This window comes from Pocillopora damicornis, chromosome 1 (assembly GCF_964200805.1).
Source record: "Pocillopora damicornis chromosome 1, jaPocDami1.2, whole genome shotgun sequence".
Classification (NCBI taxonomy): Eukaryota; Metazoa; Cnidaria; class Anthozoa; order Scleractinia; family Pocilloporidae; genus Pocillopora; species Pocillopora damicornis.
The window spans coordinates 5357686-5376484 of record NC_142670.1 but is presented as its reverse complement, the minus strand read 5'-3'; the positions used below and the strand labels follow the sequence as shown (position 1 = coordinate 5376484).

At 37.4% G+C, this 18799-nt stretch overlaps 3 protein-coding genes across 3 annotated transcripts; 2 read left to right on the top strand and 1 right to left on the bottom strand.

The window, feature by feature from the left end:
* Window positions 1–1275: 1275 nt before the first annotated feature.
* On the bottom strand, window positions 1276–3334 carry LOC149051528 (uncharacterized). The gene has a single exon (XM_089184097.1). The coding sequence runs from the start codon at window positions 3308–3310 to the stop codon at window positions 1313–1315; it is 1998 nt and encodes a 665-aa protein (XP_089040223.1). The 5' UTR covers window positions 3311–3334; the 3' UTR covers window positions 1276–1312.
* Window positions 3335–10543: 7209 nt separating this feature from the next.
* Window positions 10544–14114, top strand: LOC149051527 (uncharacterized). The gene is made up of 7 exons (XM_089185586.1): window positions 10544–10710; window positions 11132–11185; window positions 11464–12456; window positions 12829–12933; window positions 13357–13444; window positions 13530–13620; window positions 14063–14114. Exons 3-7 carry the CDS (start codon window positions 12252–12254, stop codon window positions 14093–14095), a joined length of 522 nt encoding a protein of 173 aa, XP_089041712.1. The 5' UTR covers window positions 10544–10710; window positions 11132–11185; window positions 11464–12251; the 3' UTR covers window positions 14096–14114.
* Window positions 14115–16561: 2447 nt separating this feature from the next.
* On the top strand, window positions 16562–18564 carry LOC149051526 (adhesion G protein-coupled receptor D1-like). Its single transcript, XM_089185890.1, has 5 exons — window positions 16562–16708; window positions 16927–17009; window positions 17329–17449; window positions 17912–17953; window positions 18044–18564. The coding sequence occupies exons 1-5, from the start codon at window positions 16649–16651 to the stop codon at window positions 18179–18181; spliced, it is 444 nt and encodes a 147-aa protein (XP_089042016.1). The 5' UTR covers window positions 16562–16648; the 3' UTR covers window positions 18182–18564.
* The last annotated feature ends 235 nt before the right edge of the window (window positions 18565–18799 follow it).

Below are 18799 nucleotides of genomic sequence, written 5' to 3'. Positions count from 1 at the left end.
TTTACGGTTTCCTCCCTGTGGAAAAAAGGACATTGGATATTGATTCGCTCCTGTGATTGAAGGGCTACTTTACGTTGAAGATTTCACCACTAACTGATTTTTGCGTACATGACCGTACATGGAATTTATTTGCACTTGTAGTAATATAGTCAACTGAAAAATTAAATTAATATGACAAAGAAGGTTATTACACATGTCGATTTCGGTTGAAGCGACGGGAAAAATATTGTACTTACAATTTGTGTTCCATATGCGGCTAGTAAGCTTCGAAGTGCGATCTGTGGTGACACTTTTGAAATGTAAGTTGCGTAACGAACTTCTAGGTTTTTAAATAATTAGTCACCTGATCTATTTTTGCCGCGTTGCGCTAAGATAATTAAATATTCACAAAAAAAATGACAAACGGCTTGAGAAATGCAAATCACTCCGCCCCAGTGCGGAAATTAGGTCTAAATAATTAGTTCTAATTGAGCAACGACTATAATGGCTTAAGTGTTCAATGTTCAATAAAGAAGTGTCAGAAAATGGTGTTAGAGTCCATTTCTACTATCGACTAGCTTGAGCAATCCGCATTCAGTTCGTCTTGAGTGGCTATGAGACATAACTTGTGAATTGGTCTGTCATACTCTCCGTCTCTTGTCTTGATTCTCACTTTTCGGACAAGTCCGTCGTTTCCAGGATATGTGCCTACAATACGCGCCATTTTCCATCCACATCTTTTGTGTTTGGGGTCCAGCTCCAATACAAGATCACCGATCTGGATGTTATCTCGCACGCGAAACCACTTGTTCCTTGGTAACAAGTTTGGGGCGAAATACTTCATCCAGCTCCTCCAGAAATCAGCAACTCTGTTTTGGGCGCTCCTGAGTAATTGTCGCGGATTGGTTCTTTCCTCTGGTTCTGGTTGTGGTGGTGGATTGTAGTGGCCTAGAAGAAGGTCGTTCGGAGTGATCGGTGGGGCCTCCCAGATATCGTCGGAACTGGGGTACAGTGGTCGTCCGTTGACCATGTAGGTGATTTCTGACAGAATTGTTCTCCATTGTTCCTCGGAGTAGGCTTGGTTCTTGCAAGTGGCGTTAAATGCTTGTCTGACTGACTTAATTAGGGTTTCAACAACTCCGTTTTGGTGACTCGCATGTGGTGTATTCCATTCCCATCTGAGCTCGCAGCTAAATTTATCAGAGAGGACACTCTTTACCCCAGGAATATCCCAGTTCTGCGTGATTTCCTTTAGGTAGCCTTGGGCACCCACGAAATTTGTACCACGGTCTGACCAGCAAACATTTGGGTGTCCGCGTAGGCAGGCAAACCGTCAAAAGGCCATTAAGAATGCGTCTGAAGTTTTATCGGTGACCAGCTCAAGATGAATCGCACGTGATGTCATGCAAGCGAAGATGATCACTTGTGCCTCTTTCAGAGTTTTGCGGCCGAGCTTGATCTGTACTGGCCCAAACATGTCCATAGCAGTGTTTGAGAATGCCGGGAAGCCAGCTGCTACTCTTAGGTTTGGAATCTGTCCCATGAGCTGGTTGAGAGGCCTTTTCCGTAGTTTTCTGCATATGACACACTTTGAGGTGACGGTCTTAGCCATCCTGCGGAGTCCAATGATCCAGAATCTTTTTCTGGCCTCGTGGATTAAACTCTTATAGCCACAATGCCCACGTCGTTCGTGGAGGTCACGCAGAAGCAAGATCACAGAGGGGTGGTCTTTTGGCCAGATGATAGGTTTTCTCAACTCTTCCGGGAGACATCTGACATCTTCAAGTCGACCATGCGCACGAAAAAGGCTATCTTCATCCTTCTTTGCTACCAGTTTCTTATCCAAGCTGTCTTCGTTGACGTGAAATTGACTCCACTTCAGAAGATGGGTCTCGGCAGCCTGGTCTAACAACTTTTGCGCTTCCTCTTTTACGACCTCGAAGCAACCCTTTTTCATAAACCCCCTTTCAGCGGAGAGCATCCTCTTCAGAGCGATGTCGTAGTTGCTTCGTTTTGGAGGCCCTCCTTCTCTCCAGGGCATCTTCACTTGTATTCTCCCGTCGACCAAGGTAGTTGAAGCTGCGAGGGACTTCACGAACTTGCTCTCACGTAACACGTTTTCAGTGCAAGTACAGAGTTTGGTTGGTTTGACTCCAAGGAGGTCTTGGTGCAGAAGTTTTTTGATATCTTCCTCGACACTCACTGTCCCTACTTCTATTGACTGAATTTCAGATAGAGTGGAGCCGCTTGACTCGAACTGTCCCAGAACGTACCATCCAAAACAGTTTCTTTTCCCGATGGGCTCTCCAGGTTCTCTGGACACTGTGTGAATATCAATGAAGGCCTCTACGAAGTCTGTGCCAATAAGGAGATCTATGGCACCACCCGAGAGATGTATTTTATCGGAAACGTTCTTCAAATGGCTGTATTGTCTCACTGACTCCTTAGAACTTGTTTTGGCACTACTGCAAGGTCTAGTTACGGTATACACTTGATGGGTCTTCGTAATATCTTCGTCAGAGGGCGAGGCAACCGTGATATCGATTATCTCAGAAGGTTCGCTTTTCTTCTTTCCACCGGCCAGATTCATAGTGAGACGTGTTGCTGCTCCATTTAAGCCAAGTCGACCAGCTGCACTTTTGGAGAGTAGGCTTGTGTTAGACCCGGAGTCCAACATGGCGAGAACTTCGACAAAGTTTTCATTTTTGTCCATGACTTTAACTTTTTGCACAAGGCAAAGTCCAGTAACAGGTTTCAACTTGCTTTTCTGGTACACAGCATTCCCCTGGATGTTACCATTCGATGTGGGTGTGGGCCCTTGGAACTGACTTTGAAACGGTGGTGCTTTGGGATTCAAACTTGTGTTAGTTTCTCCAGTCTTCTCATTATGTAGGCACCGGTGATGGTTTTTTCTGCATTTGTCGCAGGTTGAGCCGTCTGGTTTCTTGCAATCGTTTGTGTGATGCGCTCTCAGACACTTGCGACATCGCCAATGTTGCTTTACAACCTCCCACCTTTGATTGACTGTTAGAATCTGAAACTTAGGACATGCAGCCAGGTGATGTTTGGTCTTACAGCCAAGAGGACATGTTTCATCGTCAGAATCCTCGCTGTTAGCGGCGTTATTTTCTGTCTTTTTGGGACTTTTGTCTCGGCGAATTTCGTTTCTTTCCACTGTGTTGGTGTTCGCTTTCCCTCGGGAACGAATACTCGCTTCTTGATGTAACCAGGTGATTAGATTGCTCACGGTTTCTTCTTTTCCTTCTCTTTTCATTTCTCTACCAAAATCTGAATTGTCACTTGGATCGAGTTTGGACAGAAGCTGGGACATGAGGAACGGCGCTTCAACTGACTCCAGCACAGGAAACCCAATATCATCTTCCATGTCACTTACATAACAGGCTATTGTCGTAGCGAAATGCATTAGGGACTTAGAATCTCGTTTGACTGCTTTAAGATTATTAATCTCGGTGTGCAGTTCGTCCATTAATTTTCGTCTGTCTGCGAACTCTGTATCCAAAATGATCCACGCGCTGTCAATGGTTTTACAAGTTTTTACTTGGTCGGTCCAGAACGATCCTTTTGGCATTGCATTTCGAAAACGTTGCAATTGTTCATCTTTATCCTGACCGTATTTCTTCATCCAATGGCTGAACTCCTTTTTCCACGTGGCATAGGTTCTGCGAGTTCCGTCCCATACTGGTACAGGTAATCGTTGTAAACTTGAGTTTGACGGTTTTGATGCGATGTTATCGGCCATTTTCTGCACCGCCGACGTCATGGACGACATTGATAATGTTAGCGCTTCCAGAGTTGTCGCATTATTAGAATTTTCTGAGGAGTTTTGTTCCTTTTGATATGCAGCAAACTTTAAAGTGATTTGAAGGAAATCAGCTTTGGTTTTGTCTCCAGCTTTCTTTGTTGCTAACACGAGTTCGTCTTCTGGGCCAGTGCCTTCGTCGACCAGTCTATCCAGAATTGTTTCCTGCTGTTTCTTGACCAGCCTGTACTTGGTTTCTACTAAACTGAATGCTGCTTCAAGTGTTTTTAGTTTCGGTTTTACGGAGAAAATTGTTTCGAATTCTTCCATTAATTCGTACAAGAGTTTGACGGCATTGTCCAGTTTTCCCGCGAGAGTTTTCACGTCTACCTTCGGCGGCATTGTGAGCGGAATTTAAATGCGAAGCTTGGCGGTAGTTAGTAACTCGGCGTAATCTTCTGCAACAAATTTTGACTGATTCGCTCCTGTGATTGAAGGGCTACTTTACGTTGAAGATTTCACCACTAACTGATTTTTGCGTACATGACCGTACATGGAATTTATTTGCACTTGTAGTAATATAGTCAACTGAAAAATTAAATTAATATGACAAAGAAGGTTATTACACATGTCGATTTCGGTTGAAGCGACGGGAAAAATATTATACTTACAATTTGTGTTCCATATGCGGCTAGTAAGCTTCGAAGTGCGATCTGTGGTGACACTTTTGAAATGTAAGTTGCGTAACGAACTTCTAGGTTTTTAAATAATTAGTCACCTGATCTATTTTTGCCGCGTTGCGCTAAGATAATTAAATATTCACAAAAAAAATGACAAACGGCTTGAGAAATGCAAATCAGATATAGTTGTGTTTAGAAGGTCTACATCCAAGACATCAGTTTACAGAGCAATGAAACTATCATAAGCCACCACAAATTGTACGGCCCTCACCAAAAGGAAAACACGTTATGCATATCAATGGTAATCAAGATATTATTACTCTCGATAGAGGCAAGGGTTTAAAAAAAAGAAAACAAACAAACAAACAAAAAAACTATGAATAGTTTTTTCTCTTGGCAGTCTCTCTTTTACCTGTGTAATTGCTTGAGAATTTTTCCCTTGGGAGTGGCGGTTGAGAAATATCTCCTCATTAACTCTATGAGTCTCCACTCTGATAAGTCCGTTCCTCCTGAAACACGCACGATAGCTTGAGAGTTGAGCATCGGACTTGCAACTTAATCCATTCAAAAAGCTTTCTCAATTTGTCACATGTCAAAAAAAAAAACTTTATTTACTTCCTCATTTAAAAATACATGATTAATAACATTTTAATGAGGAGCGTGTAATGCCTCGATCGAATCTTTTCGCGGAATAACAGAAAGAAATTTCAAATAATCTCGATTTAAGCCTTTTGTTGTTAACAAATGAACAATCAACCCTCTTTACGTTTGTTATTCTCGTGGTTTTAATTTTACATGTTAAAATATCAACAAAAGCAACAACAGTGCTAACTTGTGGCAATTCTCAGAGAAAGATAAGTTTGCACCAATTATGATAATCAAATTACGACTCATTTATCCACCTACTTTTGCGTAAGGATATGACAAGTAACCAACCATAAACGGCTTATCTGAACGGGAAAAACTTCAATACAAGTGCTCCACTCCCTAAACCAGGGTGCACTTGTCGACCTTTTGCCAGAAAAGTGCGAATTCCATGCACTGAATCAAAAAGAAAAAATATCCAGAGGTAAACAGCGAAATTATTGAGTGAAATGTCGGAACAGTCCCGCAGGGCTCAAAAGCCATTTACTCAATAGGAGTAGTCTGTTGGTGTTGCCGATGACGACTGGTCCTCCTGAAAACCATGTTACCACCCAAAATTCCAGCCCTCTACCCCCAAGCTATGGATAAAAACTAGCTCGTAAGAGCCAAAGAGGACTTGTGGGTTTTTTATGAAGATTCTGAAATTGAATGAGTAGGGGCATAACTCTTAATGAGGAACTGAAACGTAATCGTCACTTTACTTCAAGGAAGGTTTAGAGGAATGAGAAAAAGTTTTGGTAGTTATTTTCGTTCGCTTCTTGTTATTTGAAGTTGTCCAAGGGCATTCAGAAAGAAAAAACTGGCAAAAAGGCATTGCAGATCCATATTTATTCACATGCAGATCCATTTTGAAACACACAAAATACAAATATTCCCGCAACATAGTGAAAGTTTATGGAGAATTTATATATTTCATTTGCAAATTTGAGTCCCCGATAGCTGACAGTAAGGTTAATCGAATGTTTGCTTAATAGAACCTCGTTTTTCGCTTGTTCACGGCGATGCTTCTCAGGTGATAGCCAGGGATTTTTGGGATACCATCCTCCTCCAACTTGTACTTCGGGGATGTTCGAAGCATTTCGGACCTAAGGTCGTGAATGTGGTTCGAAATGTTGATAACAAACGCGTAGGTCTTTCGTGACGGTGAAAGTCATTTTGGTATGTGGTTGGTTAATCTGTGTTTCAACTTTACTCATAAAAATTGGTACCTACTTAAAAATTATGCTGTGCAATACACTAAAAATAAATTAATGACGATTAGAAACTAAATTAGGTAGGTAAAAAGTATCATTCTATTCCTTCCGTGGTATTTCGTGGGAAGCATTGTGAATGTCCACACGGTTGACGTTAAAGAAAGCCTAAAAACACCAACTCCCTCTCAAAATGAAATTCATACAATCCCACAACAAGCTCACACTGTGTTTGCCCGCGTACTACTGAGCTGATAAGGCTTATAAATATCTTCCATATCTGAAACTATCGTTTATTTAAAACAAGTATGACGAGAAAGATCTGTATGACGAGCGCTGAGGCGCGAAAATCAGAGTCATAGAATCGATGCGTCCTCTTAATTCTTTAACTTATGTATACTTAGCTCTGCTACCACAGTATTGAGCACTTTATGCCAAGGTAGACTCTACCCCCACATTTATATAAATATATAGATATATATATATATATATATATATATTTTTTTTTTTTTTTTCATTAAAATGATAACGATAATGGTAATACATCCAATAGAGGAATATTTGGCTTTTTAAGACTATATTTATGCACCGCAAGCATGGTTCGGATACATCTACTTTAATAATTACACACAAGGATGACAGAAACACTTCTCCGTATGATTGAAGTGGGTTGTATTTCAATTTTTTTGTACAAAATGACTTATTTAACCGTTATTTTATGTAAATTTGATAAGCGCCGCACGTCAAGTGGAAATTATGAAGTTTTCTTTGGAAGTATGAGGCCAAGGCGCCTTATTGCAATGCTGAAATATGCCAGAATTTTCCATCAGTAGGTTTATGATTGAAGGCCTTTCAGACGTTTGATGACGCTAGTAAAAGAAGTAGCAATGACTATCACATCCTTGAGTCCGTCTTAATTTTTCGTTTTCTCGTTTTCCTCTGTATCCTTGAACTAATAATTCTCGTTTTGTCGGCATTAAAATGAAATGTTATATTTTCCTTTGATACCAGTAGAGTAATGTTTAAAATCCTTGTTTAAAACCCTTCAATTGCTATCCGCTGTCAGCTTAGCTAATTTTTAGTCTCTTAAGAAAGTCTGTATTCGTAAAATGCTACTTAAATAGCGGAGGAGTTAAAATTCTTAAAGGTGTATTTGTTTCAAATTGTCGAAGTAAAAACAGTTTTTTGGGCCTTTATTTGTGTTGCCAAAAAAAGGAAAATATTGTGATGAGATGGAGGCTTAACACGAAAATTTCCCTTGGTAGACATGATTAATTATTCATTTGAAAATTTCCTCTTTAAACAGATAAAGCTTTCTCAATCTCGTTTTAGTTCGTCATGCAAACTAGGAAATTCGGCCCAGTTTTCAATAAAGACACCTATTGAGTTGAACACTCTTTGTTTTGTTTTAATGATCATTCATTGCACATCTCGCAGTTGCCATATCATTTACACAAATACGTCAGTGTGTGCCCAACGTATGGGTGAATTAGAATTTAAAAAAATACCGCGAAAAAGCAGTACTGCGATTCATTGTCTTGTCATCTGCTATTTCAAAGCAAGTTTGAAAACTATTTTGTTGGTGTTAGGGGGGAAGTAAAGTGTAAAAAATTAATTAGGATGAGGAAAATTTCGGTTCCTCTATAACGAACACAATAATAATAATAAAAAAAAATTAAAAATTAAAAAAAAACGTCCGCTTTGAGAAGTTTTTAATTCACAGCCACCTGCCACTTCCTAGCGATTTCCGTGACACTTCGTATCTGAGATATAATTCTAGTCATGTCTTAGTATTAATATTGTCTGAATTTATAAAGAAAATAAGGACCCAGCTGGTCAATTTATTGCCACCAAACTCAAGGAATAATGAGTTTAGAAACTCACCCCTAGTTTGGTCTATGCTTATTTCCTTGATCGCTCAAGATCTAACGTATCTATGTGTCTAACGTCTGCCCAACGTCACTGAACACACACCAATACCTTCGTCATTGTTTCACGAGACGGTGATCCTAAAAATGCCGAATTCATATCTAAAAGTTCCAAAGAAAACTCTAGCTAAATTGGTCTGGAGAATGGTTTTTCTTGCACTAGTGGTTGGTGAGTATTAAAAAGTAGTATGGTGACCTTTAAATATGTAAGCTATTAAAAAACTCGATGTGTTAAGGAGGCTTTTGGCTGCATGTGGTACTTTCAATTTCGCTTTTTGTCTTTTGACGGAGCTCTTTAAAGCTCTCTTAAGAGCTCTTTAAAGGGAAAATATGGTCTTGAAAATTTTATTTCTGTTGAAAGAATTTTTCGACAGGAATTCGAAAATAATTGTCGTTTTGTTCGATTCGGAACGGAACCCAGAGAAATGCAGTTAAAACAAACAAATTCTTCTTCGCCAAGCGCTGAGGCGCTATTTTTAATAAGATCGATATCATAAGCTAACATTGTTCGACAACGGGAGACTTCCTAACGCTCTTCATGTAACACGAGGCGTTGTTTATATATATATATATATAACCTACGGTTAAACAATCACAGAAACCATATTAAAAAGGGAGTGAGTAGCTGCGAACTCACGGAACACTTTTTACATAACAAACGAACTCACGACTTCAACAATAATGTTACCATAACCATTATAGAGCAAATCCGAAAAGATCATTTAGAGACTGACAAAAAGAAAGAAGTCCTTAGAGAAAGAGAGATTTTTTGGCAAAGAACATTAAACTCCTTTCAGCCATATGGACTAAACAAAAGAACTGGATAAAGCTTTTACGCGAAAACCTTTATAAAGTTTTAGGTACATAAATTGTTTATAACATACGTTAAAAAGGTTTTAAAACTGTTAACCAATTAGAAACACTAATTGTTTACGAGAGATTTGACTCAGCATTTAATTAAGCAACATGCACTGTACTACGTCACACAATTAACCAATTACGACTCTGTAACAATTGCATGTTAAGGCCCCTGAGGAAGGCAAATGCCGAAACGCGTCGGGTCTTGAATAAAGCGTTGAAAACGGAAGCACATTCTCGATAGTGCAAATTATATATATATATATATATATATATATATATTCTTATATTTATTTTTTCTTATATTTTATATTCTTATATTTATTTTTTCTTATATATATTTATATATTCTTATATTTATTTTCCCAAAGTAGATTGTGTGGTAATTCTTTTAAGTGCTCGTACATTCAATTTTGCCTTGTTCACTTCCATATTTACTCATAATTTACAAAAGTAAAAGAGTGAATTTTCTTGGTCTAGTGACCTCCATTAGAAAAACAAAGCATACAAACTATACAGGTCTATTTACTACTGTGAAGTTGACCCTTAGTTGACTTTGAGTTTTGATTTTTATTCTGTCGTTGCCCACTCATTTGAAGGATAATCTTCAAGTCTCTCATTTCTCTCTTGGTGCATGCTAACAAGGGCTGTTTTGAAAGCATTGGCTGGTAAACACACGGGTCCAAATGATCTGTGCTCAGTAATACGCCGAAGCCTGGTCCCTACAGTTTCAATGATAATTTACATCACTCAATTAGCAATGTGAAATAAATCCGTCGCGGGCTCTGCGCGGGTTTTTAGTAAAAACTAAAATATTGTCACTTTAGAAACAAAGATTTTATTTGAGAAGAATCATTTATCCTCGATTCCAGATCGAGTCGATCACCAATTAAATTCATTTCTTGACAGCATATACTCTTGTCTTCTGATAATGAAGTTCTTGAGGCCAGGAAATCGCTTTGAAACACGGAATTACATGTATTAGAGGAAAATTGAAAAATTACTCGATGAAAATTTCAGAGGCGGTCGATCTAAGTTCATTCGCTTTATTTTTAGAATGCTAATACAATGTAAGACAGCTCCTTGAACTGCACCAACCAGATGTTTGGAATAAATACACGAGTTGCGCCTGGTAAGAAAATCGAGGTAAAAAAGTAAATAGATAAATAAAATAAAATAAATAAAAAAAGAACTGGCGAAAGATATTAGAATGGCGAGAAACTGCAATTGTAATTTAACTTGCGATTTAAATATGCGAGACTAGGCAATTTATGATTCCATTCGAGCCAAGATGGCGAGCATATCAAATGCAAATTGATAACTGTAATTTGCAGAAACTTTAAGATTAGCGCATCATGCGATCAGCTATTTGCAACACCTTATCAGTCAAAAGAAGTCAGGAATACTGCAACCTATCTTATGGAAGGCGCTAAGTTTTGCTTCCGCCCAGTTTCTATAAGCTGCTCAAAATTCTACAACAAAAGAATGTAATTTGCAATTGAGTAGAAGTGGTCAACCCCTATTAAAAATTCCTAATAAAAATACAAGTATCACCTTCCGTTAGTCCTTTCGTATGATACAATTTTGATTTGCAGCTTTTTATCCCCTTGACTTTTTCATAAGCAACTGGAGCAACACTCCCTACAACTCATCCAACCCATAATACTAAGGTAAGCTGTTGGATCGATTGTTTTCTATAAGATTCTGGGTTTCAATTAAGTTTTACAAGGTTGTGGTGGCATAGAAAGTTAATTAAGGGCTTCACAACACGTAACCACTCCAGTTCAAATCATTATGTTTTCGCTAAAGGACTTACAGGTAGATGATGGTGTAGCAGCAGTTCCAATGTTTATCTCACCTTACATTCTGTTTATCTATTTGTATTTTAATTTAGTTTACTTGTGACTGATTGGTTAGTGATAAGTTAATTAATTAATTGCTGTAATGTTTAAAAGTTTACAATGTGTATCTCAACTCATGTTCTGTTTATTTAGCTTTTATTTTAGTTTACTCTTGATTGATCAGCTAGTGATAAGTTAATTATTAGTTGATTGTTGTTGTTGTTGTTGTTTATTTGCTTTTTTGCTAAAGGGTGGAAACAATAACAGTGATGTCACTCATCCCGAAAACACCGAAGACTCACAGGTAGATGGTGGTGTAGCATTGTTTATCTCATGTTTATCTCAATGTTTATCTCACCTTACATTCTGTTTCTTAGCTTGTATTTTAGTTTAGTTTACTTTTCATTGATCGGTTAGTGATGAGTTAATTAGTTCATTGTTACAATGTTCACAACGTATATCTCACCTTACGTTATGTTTACCTAGCATTTATTTTAGTTTTCTTTTTATTGATCGGTTAGTGATAAGTTAATTGGTTGATTGGTTTTTTTCCTTGTTTTGTTTTGTTTTGTTTTGCTACAGAATAGAGGCATTAACAGTGATGTCATTGGTCCCGAAAACACCGAAGACTCACAGGTAGATGATGGTATAGCAGCAGTTTCAATGTTTATCTCACCTTGCATTCTGTTTGTTAGCTTGTATTTTAGTTTAGTTTACTTTTCATTGATCGGTTAGTGATGAGTTAATAAGTTCCTTGTTGCAATGTTTAAAATGTTCACAATGTGTATCTCACCTTACGTTATGTTTACCTAGCATGTATTTTAGTTTACTTTTTATTGATCGGTTAGTGATAAGTTAATTGATTGATTGGTTTTTTGTTGTTGTTGTTGTTGTTTTGTTTTACTACAGAATGGAGGCTCTAAAAACACCGAAAACACCTTCGACGCACAGGAGATGATGGTGTAGCAGCAGTTTCAATGTTCATCTCACCTAACATTATTTTTTTTAGCTTATGTTTCAGTTTACTTTTTATTGATCGCTTAGTGATCAGTTAATGAGTTGATTGGCTTTTTTTTGTTGTTGTTGTTGTTTTGTTTTGTGTTTTTGTTTTTGCGGCTTGATTGGCTGGTTTCAAACTTACTTAGTTTTGTTCCTCATGGTAGGCTTGCAACTTGCAAGTTCGCTGTATTTAGTGTTTGACTGTTTGAATGCTTGCTCACCAGCCGTTTCTCTCATACTTTGTTTGTGTTAAGTGCGACGAGAGCTAAAGGCCACGATGTATACTCAAGTTAACCTGAAATATCGTTTAGCAAAAGAATAGCCTAGTTACTTGTTAAAACTCCTGAAATCTGCTAACTGTATCTCTTTACATGAAGATTGCAAAACAGCAGTTCAGAACTTCAATCCAAAGTATATGGTCCGAGTATTCACTACAGAGAGACAAGTCATCAGAGGATAAAAAAGTGGAGGATACTGTTTTTGCTTCGTTCCGTTTTGAAAGCTTTATAGTAAGCTTTGCCAGAAAGCGGCTGGGCGTTACAAGTCCCGAACTTATTGATGTCGATAAAGATCTGAGTAAGTGCAAAATAGTCTTTCCTCTCTTTTCTTTTTGGAGAAGAAATTTTTCATTTGTGAGTTCGGGAAAGCATTACGTGTACATTAAGAGCCAGTACCACTATCGTTTACATTAGCTAAAACTGAAGAAAAAATTATTTTTCCCTGTGCTGGATCAGAAGCATTAACTGTGGCTTTCAATTCTCAAGAGAAATAATTGCATGCGAAATCATTGGTTGGAGGTTATGCAACTGAACACACTCTAGTCATGTGGGTCATTGCCTAATTATGCTCATCACCTCTATGCAGTCGTACTTTGTAGACAAGTGAAAATATACGTCGAAGCTGTACCATTTTTTTTTTTTTTGTTGTTTTTTTTTTTTATCAATATAGACTTTCGAGTTAGACGCAATGTCCTACAGAGAGGGGATGACTTTCTGTTCCATGGAAGTAATCGCGGGAACTTTATTAAGGTTCCGTCAGCTAATCTGGATCGAAGTAAAAAGCCTTCTTTGTTTTGAGTCAGTTTCTTACCAGACGATTGCCCATAACTTTTTGGCCAACTCTTCTGTGGAAATGATTTCATTCCGACGTGCATTACCAAATATGTAATACACATGCAGTGTGCATTTACTGCAGTGAGCTTTTCCCTTCATCTTGGACCAAATCGGTTTCTGTTTTAAAATTTCACAAGTCTCTTTCTTTTTCTTTTTCTTTTTGTTGTTTTTGCTTCTCTTTTTTAGGCTTCATTACGAAGAAACTTTATGCTTTAAAAAAAAAAATGCATATTGCCCTTTTTCATGATTTAGCTGTCTGTAATGACATTAGTGCCCAGAGCATTTAAAGACCATCGTCATTTTTCAAAAAAATTACATCTCTGGAGGCCGAAATCAATGCAGTTCTCATTTACCTTTTTAACAGACTCCACAGTACTTGGGATCGAATACAGCAACCTTGCTAAGCTTTTTTCAAACTATTCAGCTGACACTGAGGGAGATAACAAAACAAAGTATGTATAATTTATTTGACAACTGAAGAACAATAGAAAGAAATTAATTTACTGTTTTGTGATCATTCAATTTGCTTTATTTCAGGATACTAGACAGTGTAGTTATGTCCGCTGTAATAGACTCTCCGCTCAACGTTCTAGCAGAAAACATCACATTGGTTTTTAAGAACGCGCAGGTATATACGCTACTCTTTCGTTATCTGTTATTATTTTTTAAAATTTAATTTAATTGGCGTTGCTTCTTGGGGAATACCAACAGTTCATGCATCCCACATATAGGTGATAATGTTGTCATTTTTTGCCTCAATTCAAACTGGGATTTAATGACTGGCTAACGATTTGAAGACTGCCCGATACTTGATTAGTAAATTAGCATTACACCCCATTAGGCTCCCCACCAATTTTCAAATTTCGTCACCTTGAAGTCACTACAAAATGGATGTTAGATTTCATTAATGGGTGGTCCCAGGGACTATCATATTAAGAGTTACTATTTTACTTGAGTGTTACGTTAACATTCTATAGCTATGACGCCTTACGAGTCAATTACTAGTAATGCATCGCCGAGCCTCGCTATATTACTCCTTGAATTACATCACTCGATTTTTTTTCCTTTAGGTGAATCGTAAAAAAAGAACATGTGTATTCTAGAGCTTCTCTGAAGAAAACTAAGCACCACTGTGGCGTGAATTCTTCCAGTTTTTCATCCGGGCTAAAACTATCTGAGTGGAATATAAAAGTAACTGAAATATTTCTTAACATTTAGTGGAGTGAATTGAAGTCTACTCAGGTGGAGGGAGGAAGGCGTTTCCAATCCAATTAGCTACTTTGACTCCTTTCTCCTTATTACACTCTTTTTTAAAGCTTTGGGTGTTGGTCAAGTAAAGGATGTCAAACAAAGATGATATCCGATCACCATACGGAATGCGTTTGCAATCATCTCACTCACTTCGCTGTACTCATGGATTTCATCGACGATGCTGATGACAGGAAGGTGGATATTATTTTTTACTACAAAATAATGTCATATAGATCTGAAAAGGTACAGAGAGGCATGAAAAGTATCGCATTCATTTATGTTCATTAAAATGTACATTTCCTTTAATACAAATAAAATAATTATGACGTTTACAGTTTTTCAATCAGGATAAAACTCGTTCGTCAGATGAGCATGACAAAATTCTGACACTCCTCACTCGAGTAGGGATGGCCTTATCTCTCACTGGAGTTATACTCACGGTTATCAGCTATCTTCAGCTTACGTTAGTACATTTGACTAACACTGCTATATTACTGAATTGTAGGAGATTAACTATATTTAGAAGAATGGAATTAGATCAGTTCTACATCGATGTCAAAACGGACTGCTCATACCTGGAAAAGAAATCAAACGTTCTGAGATGATCTTTCTTTAAAAATGATATTTCGCCAAGGAGTGGAAATTGCTTCAAATGAACGTGACCGTAAAATGGAAACTTTTAAGTCACTATTCTTTTATCCATTCGTTATTCACTAATCAATTAATGTAAACATGTATTATGTCAGCGTATTTATTCCTCCATTTGGTGGATGATTTACAATTATCTTTTAGATGGTTTCCTTTGCCATTCATTGACCTTAGCTTTGTTTTTTTTTTCTGACTGCTAAATGAATTTCATTTCGTTACTATTTATTGGCTTGTTTGCAGAGACAGAAATTCAGCTTTGTGTCACATACGGGTTAGTCTGACTTACTGCATTGGAGCAGGACATATAATCTTTTTCGCTGGAATTGACTCCACGGGAAACCATGTGACTCTTTGAACTCCTATTTTCGTGTTGCTTAGTTGATGCTGCTGTTCTTCTGATTTGTTAGTTTATTTGTTTGTTTGCTTGTTTTTTTAATAGATCTAGCTTCTTATTGATTTAAATACTGACTGATCCATAGAATGATTCTTTTTGCTTGGATATTTTTGCTCTTTTTTTTGTTGGCATATTCTCTTTATATGTTGCAATTTTTGTCTGTTTTCTTACAATTTTCGTTCTGTTTTGTTTGGTTTTGTTTCTTTCTGTTTTTTGGATTACTGTTTTGACAAATACTATTTGACAGGCGAATTATTACATTTTTACGGATAACCTTTTCCTTGCAGGCTGCCTGTGTAGCTGTGGCAGCTCTTATGCAGTATTTCCTGATGGCCGGTTTTTGCTGGATGCTTGTCGAGGGGATTTATATCTATTTATTTGTTGTAAAGGTTTACAACATTACCGACAAAATGTATCGCTATCATGGCTTTTGTTGGGGTGAGGAATATGTTAAAAAACGGGATAGGTCTTAAAAAATGTACTCGACAAAATATCTTGATTGTGATTGGCTTAAACCGATACGAATAAACTTTCTTAAAATGGCTTCATTTTTTAATTCGTCAAATGAACATGCGCAGTTTTTGAAAACCGTTGGATCGTCTTGAGGTGTACCTTAGTCAATCTTAAAATATTTCTGGTGCTCACTAGACCTAAACATGCTTGCAGATGTAGTTGACTGAAATCACTCAGCTTTTGTAATTCACGGTTTATTAGTAATTTCATATTCACAATCAAAAGGTTTCATGACTAACAACATAAAATACAGATTGGAAATTTACATAATCGCGTTATAACCTATTTTCGTTATTACTTTCTTTAGGACTGCCTGCAATCATAGTTGTTGTATGTCTGGGTATCGCTACAGGAAATGATGGAATCGAAACTTTTGTTAATGATGAAAGGTAAGTTTGAAAGTTTGAAAGTTTGTTTATTTTATAGACTGTATACAAAATGGTGGAAGCCTGAAAGCATGAACCTGGACAGAAAAAAGAAAAAAAAAAAAAAAAAAAAACGGCGGACGGGGGAAGGACTTTGGTGCCCTCGTGTCACCTTCCCCTTTCCCTGACTCCTAAATTTTTTAAACCAGGACTCCAGGGAGTGCAAGGACTTGTTACCCACAAGGCACCCCCTTCTTTCAGACTGGGGATTTCTCTATGTATTATTATAGGAGAGTAAGAATTTATAAGCTACTTTACAACATGACGTCTCTTCGTAATTTTGAAAAGTAATAAAAAGGCAACATACTGCATTAAGAATGGGTTTTGATTTGACCTTCTGCCACGAAACCCACTTAAATGCTGCTCTTAAAGTCTAAAAATTAAAAGTTTGTTCCCCTGTGCCTTTTATTTTTCTAAGCTGCTGGATGTCTTCCTCTAACAATATCATTTGGATATTTGTTTCCTTTGTTGGATTGATCGCAATTGTAAGTGGCAACATATTGAAGTTTTACAGATAGGAGTTTAGTCATCTAAACATATTTATTTCAACGTTGATTAGAAAACGTTTTTTCAATCGTTTCTATTCTCGTGATGAGCCTTTGAAAGTCATCTAGAAAAACTTTCAACAGAAGCTTGTGTTATATTTCATTTTTGTCTTTTCATGTTCTCTCTCTTCTTTTGTTTTCCTTTTTAATACCTGAAGATTAACGTGATGATCCTCGTGCGAGTTATCAAGGAAGTGACAACAATCCAACAGGTGAAAGATAGCCAGACTGAGCAGATCAGGTGGGATGATAAGAATTGCTTCTCCCCTAAATGGGGTACATAATGTCAATATTTTTGTTTGTTTCTTTGTTTTTGGTGGAAAGCTTAGACTTCAAAAGGACGTGCTTTAAAAGACGCCCTGGCACATAAAGGATAGTTTGTTTTCGATGAAGGACCTTCCAACTTGTTGGTATGTCACTCCAAACGTTATATCTTGGCTATTCATTGCGTTTAATTTAAGCCAAGAGTTTTCAATCTTTCTTTACTTCTACTGGAGGGGAAAAAGATCCAGAATTCAGATAAAAAGCTCGTGTTTTCATGGCGAATATTCATCTTCCAGGCTTGGTATCCGTGCATGCGTGGTGTTAGCTCCATTGTTGGGTGTTACGTGGCTGATTGGCTTCCTTGCGCCGTTACACATCGCCTTCTCCTACATTTTTGTAATCCTTAATTCCACTCAGGTAAAGTCATCAACAACCGTTTGCTCATGGGTAGAAATAAGGGCGTACTTACGGCGTGATGCGTGTCAGAAATACTGAAAAGCGTCTCCATATCGAAAGATAATTCAGATTTTCTTTTAGACGCCAGACCCGTGACTCTCCGAATAAAAGCCGACTCAAGACCATTTAAACCTTCCTTTTGAAATTGCATTTTTATCTCCAAAGCTCTGCCTAAGTCACCATGAATCGATTACTTCTGACGGATAGAGTTGTTTTCGGAAAAATAAGCCTCAAATAAGTAATCGATCATAGATGATAAGGAAAGGAGATCTCCAGCGGAGTTGTTCTAGAAAACACAGCCCTACATTCACGACAGAAAAAAAAAACAAAGCAGACAAAAAGGGTAAAGCTACTTGTTTTCTGCATATATTTGCCTATTTGTTTATTTATCAACCAATAAAGTCATATTTTATTTCTTTAAAGGGATTATTCATTTTCTTCTTTCACTGCTTGGGAAATAGTGAGGTAAATATAAATTTTGAGTCTCTGTAATTCATATCAAGAAAACTGGTTACAAATAATAAGTGCCCCTAATTTGACCTTATTCGTATCTAGATAAGGGGGCGTTTCAAAAGAAGAGTCCAAAAACTCCTTCCAGATGCATTTAATCAAAGGCCAGGTGACAGTAGAGGAAACTCTCAAGCCCGTCAAAGTCACAATGATACTAGGATTCCTGCGCAGGATCGAGAGTAATCAGTGGACCTTGAACTTTTCTCTTGCCTATAAAATGGGAAAATACTATATGAATTTGTAAACAGCTTCACTTATGTTGCTTAGACTGTAGCTGATTCAAATTAATTCAATTTGTATTTATGCTTTTTTCTTCGTCCAGCTGTTAAGTAATTTTCTAAATCACAGACTTAGCTTGATTAATGATATTTAACGAAACATTTCTGGCATCATTGTTATTCTATGGAAAAATTATTTGTCTTAGAATCAAGTTGCCCGAGAACACGAGTATATGATATACTGATTGATCATTTAACCGGTAATCAGGCCTGAACCGTATAAATCAATTTTGGTGCAACTAATATTTATTAGGTACACAAATAAATTTGGCGGTATATAACGATTAACTATTTAGTGAAAACTTTACTAATGAAAGGAACATAAAGACAAACATACAAGAACCAGGAACCGATCATCGTTTCTCGTCAGGGTAAGGAGGTGATGGATGGGTGTGTAGGATGTTGGTTTCTTTGTGCCACTATAAGATTTGGGTGAGCCCACAATATGAAAATACAACGCTGAAACACCAGAGGATCCGTTACACATTTTTAAGGCCTTGCCGACAGACTTAAGGGCGAGAAG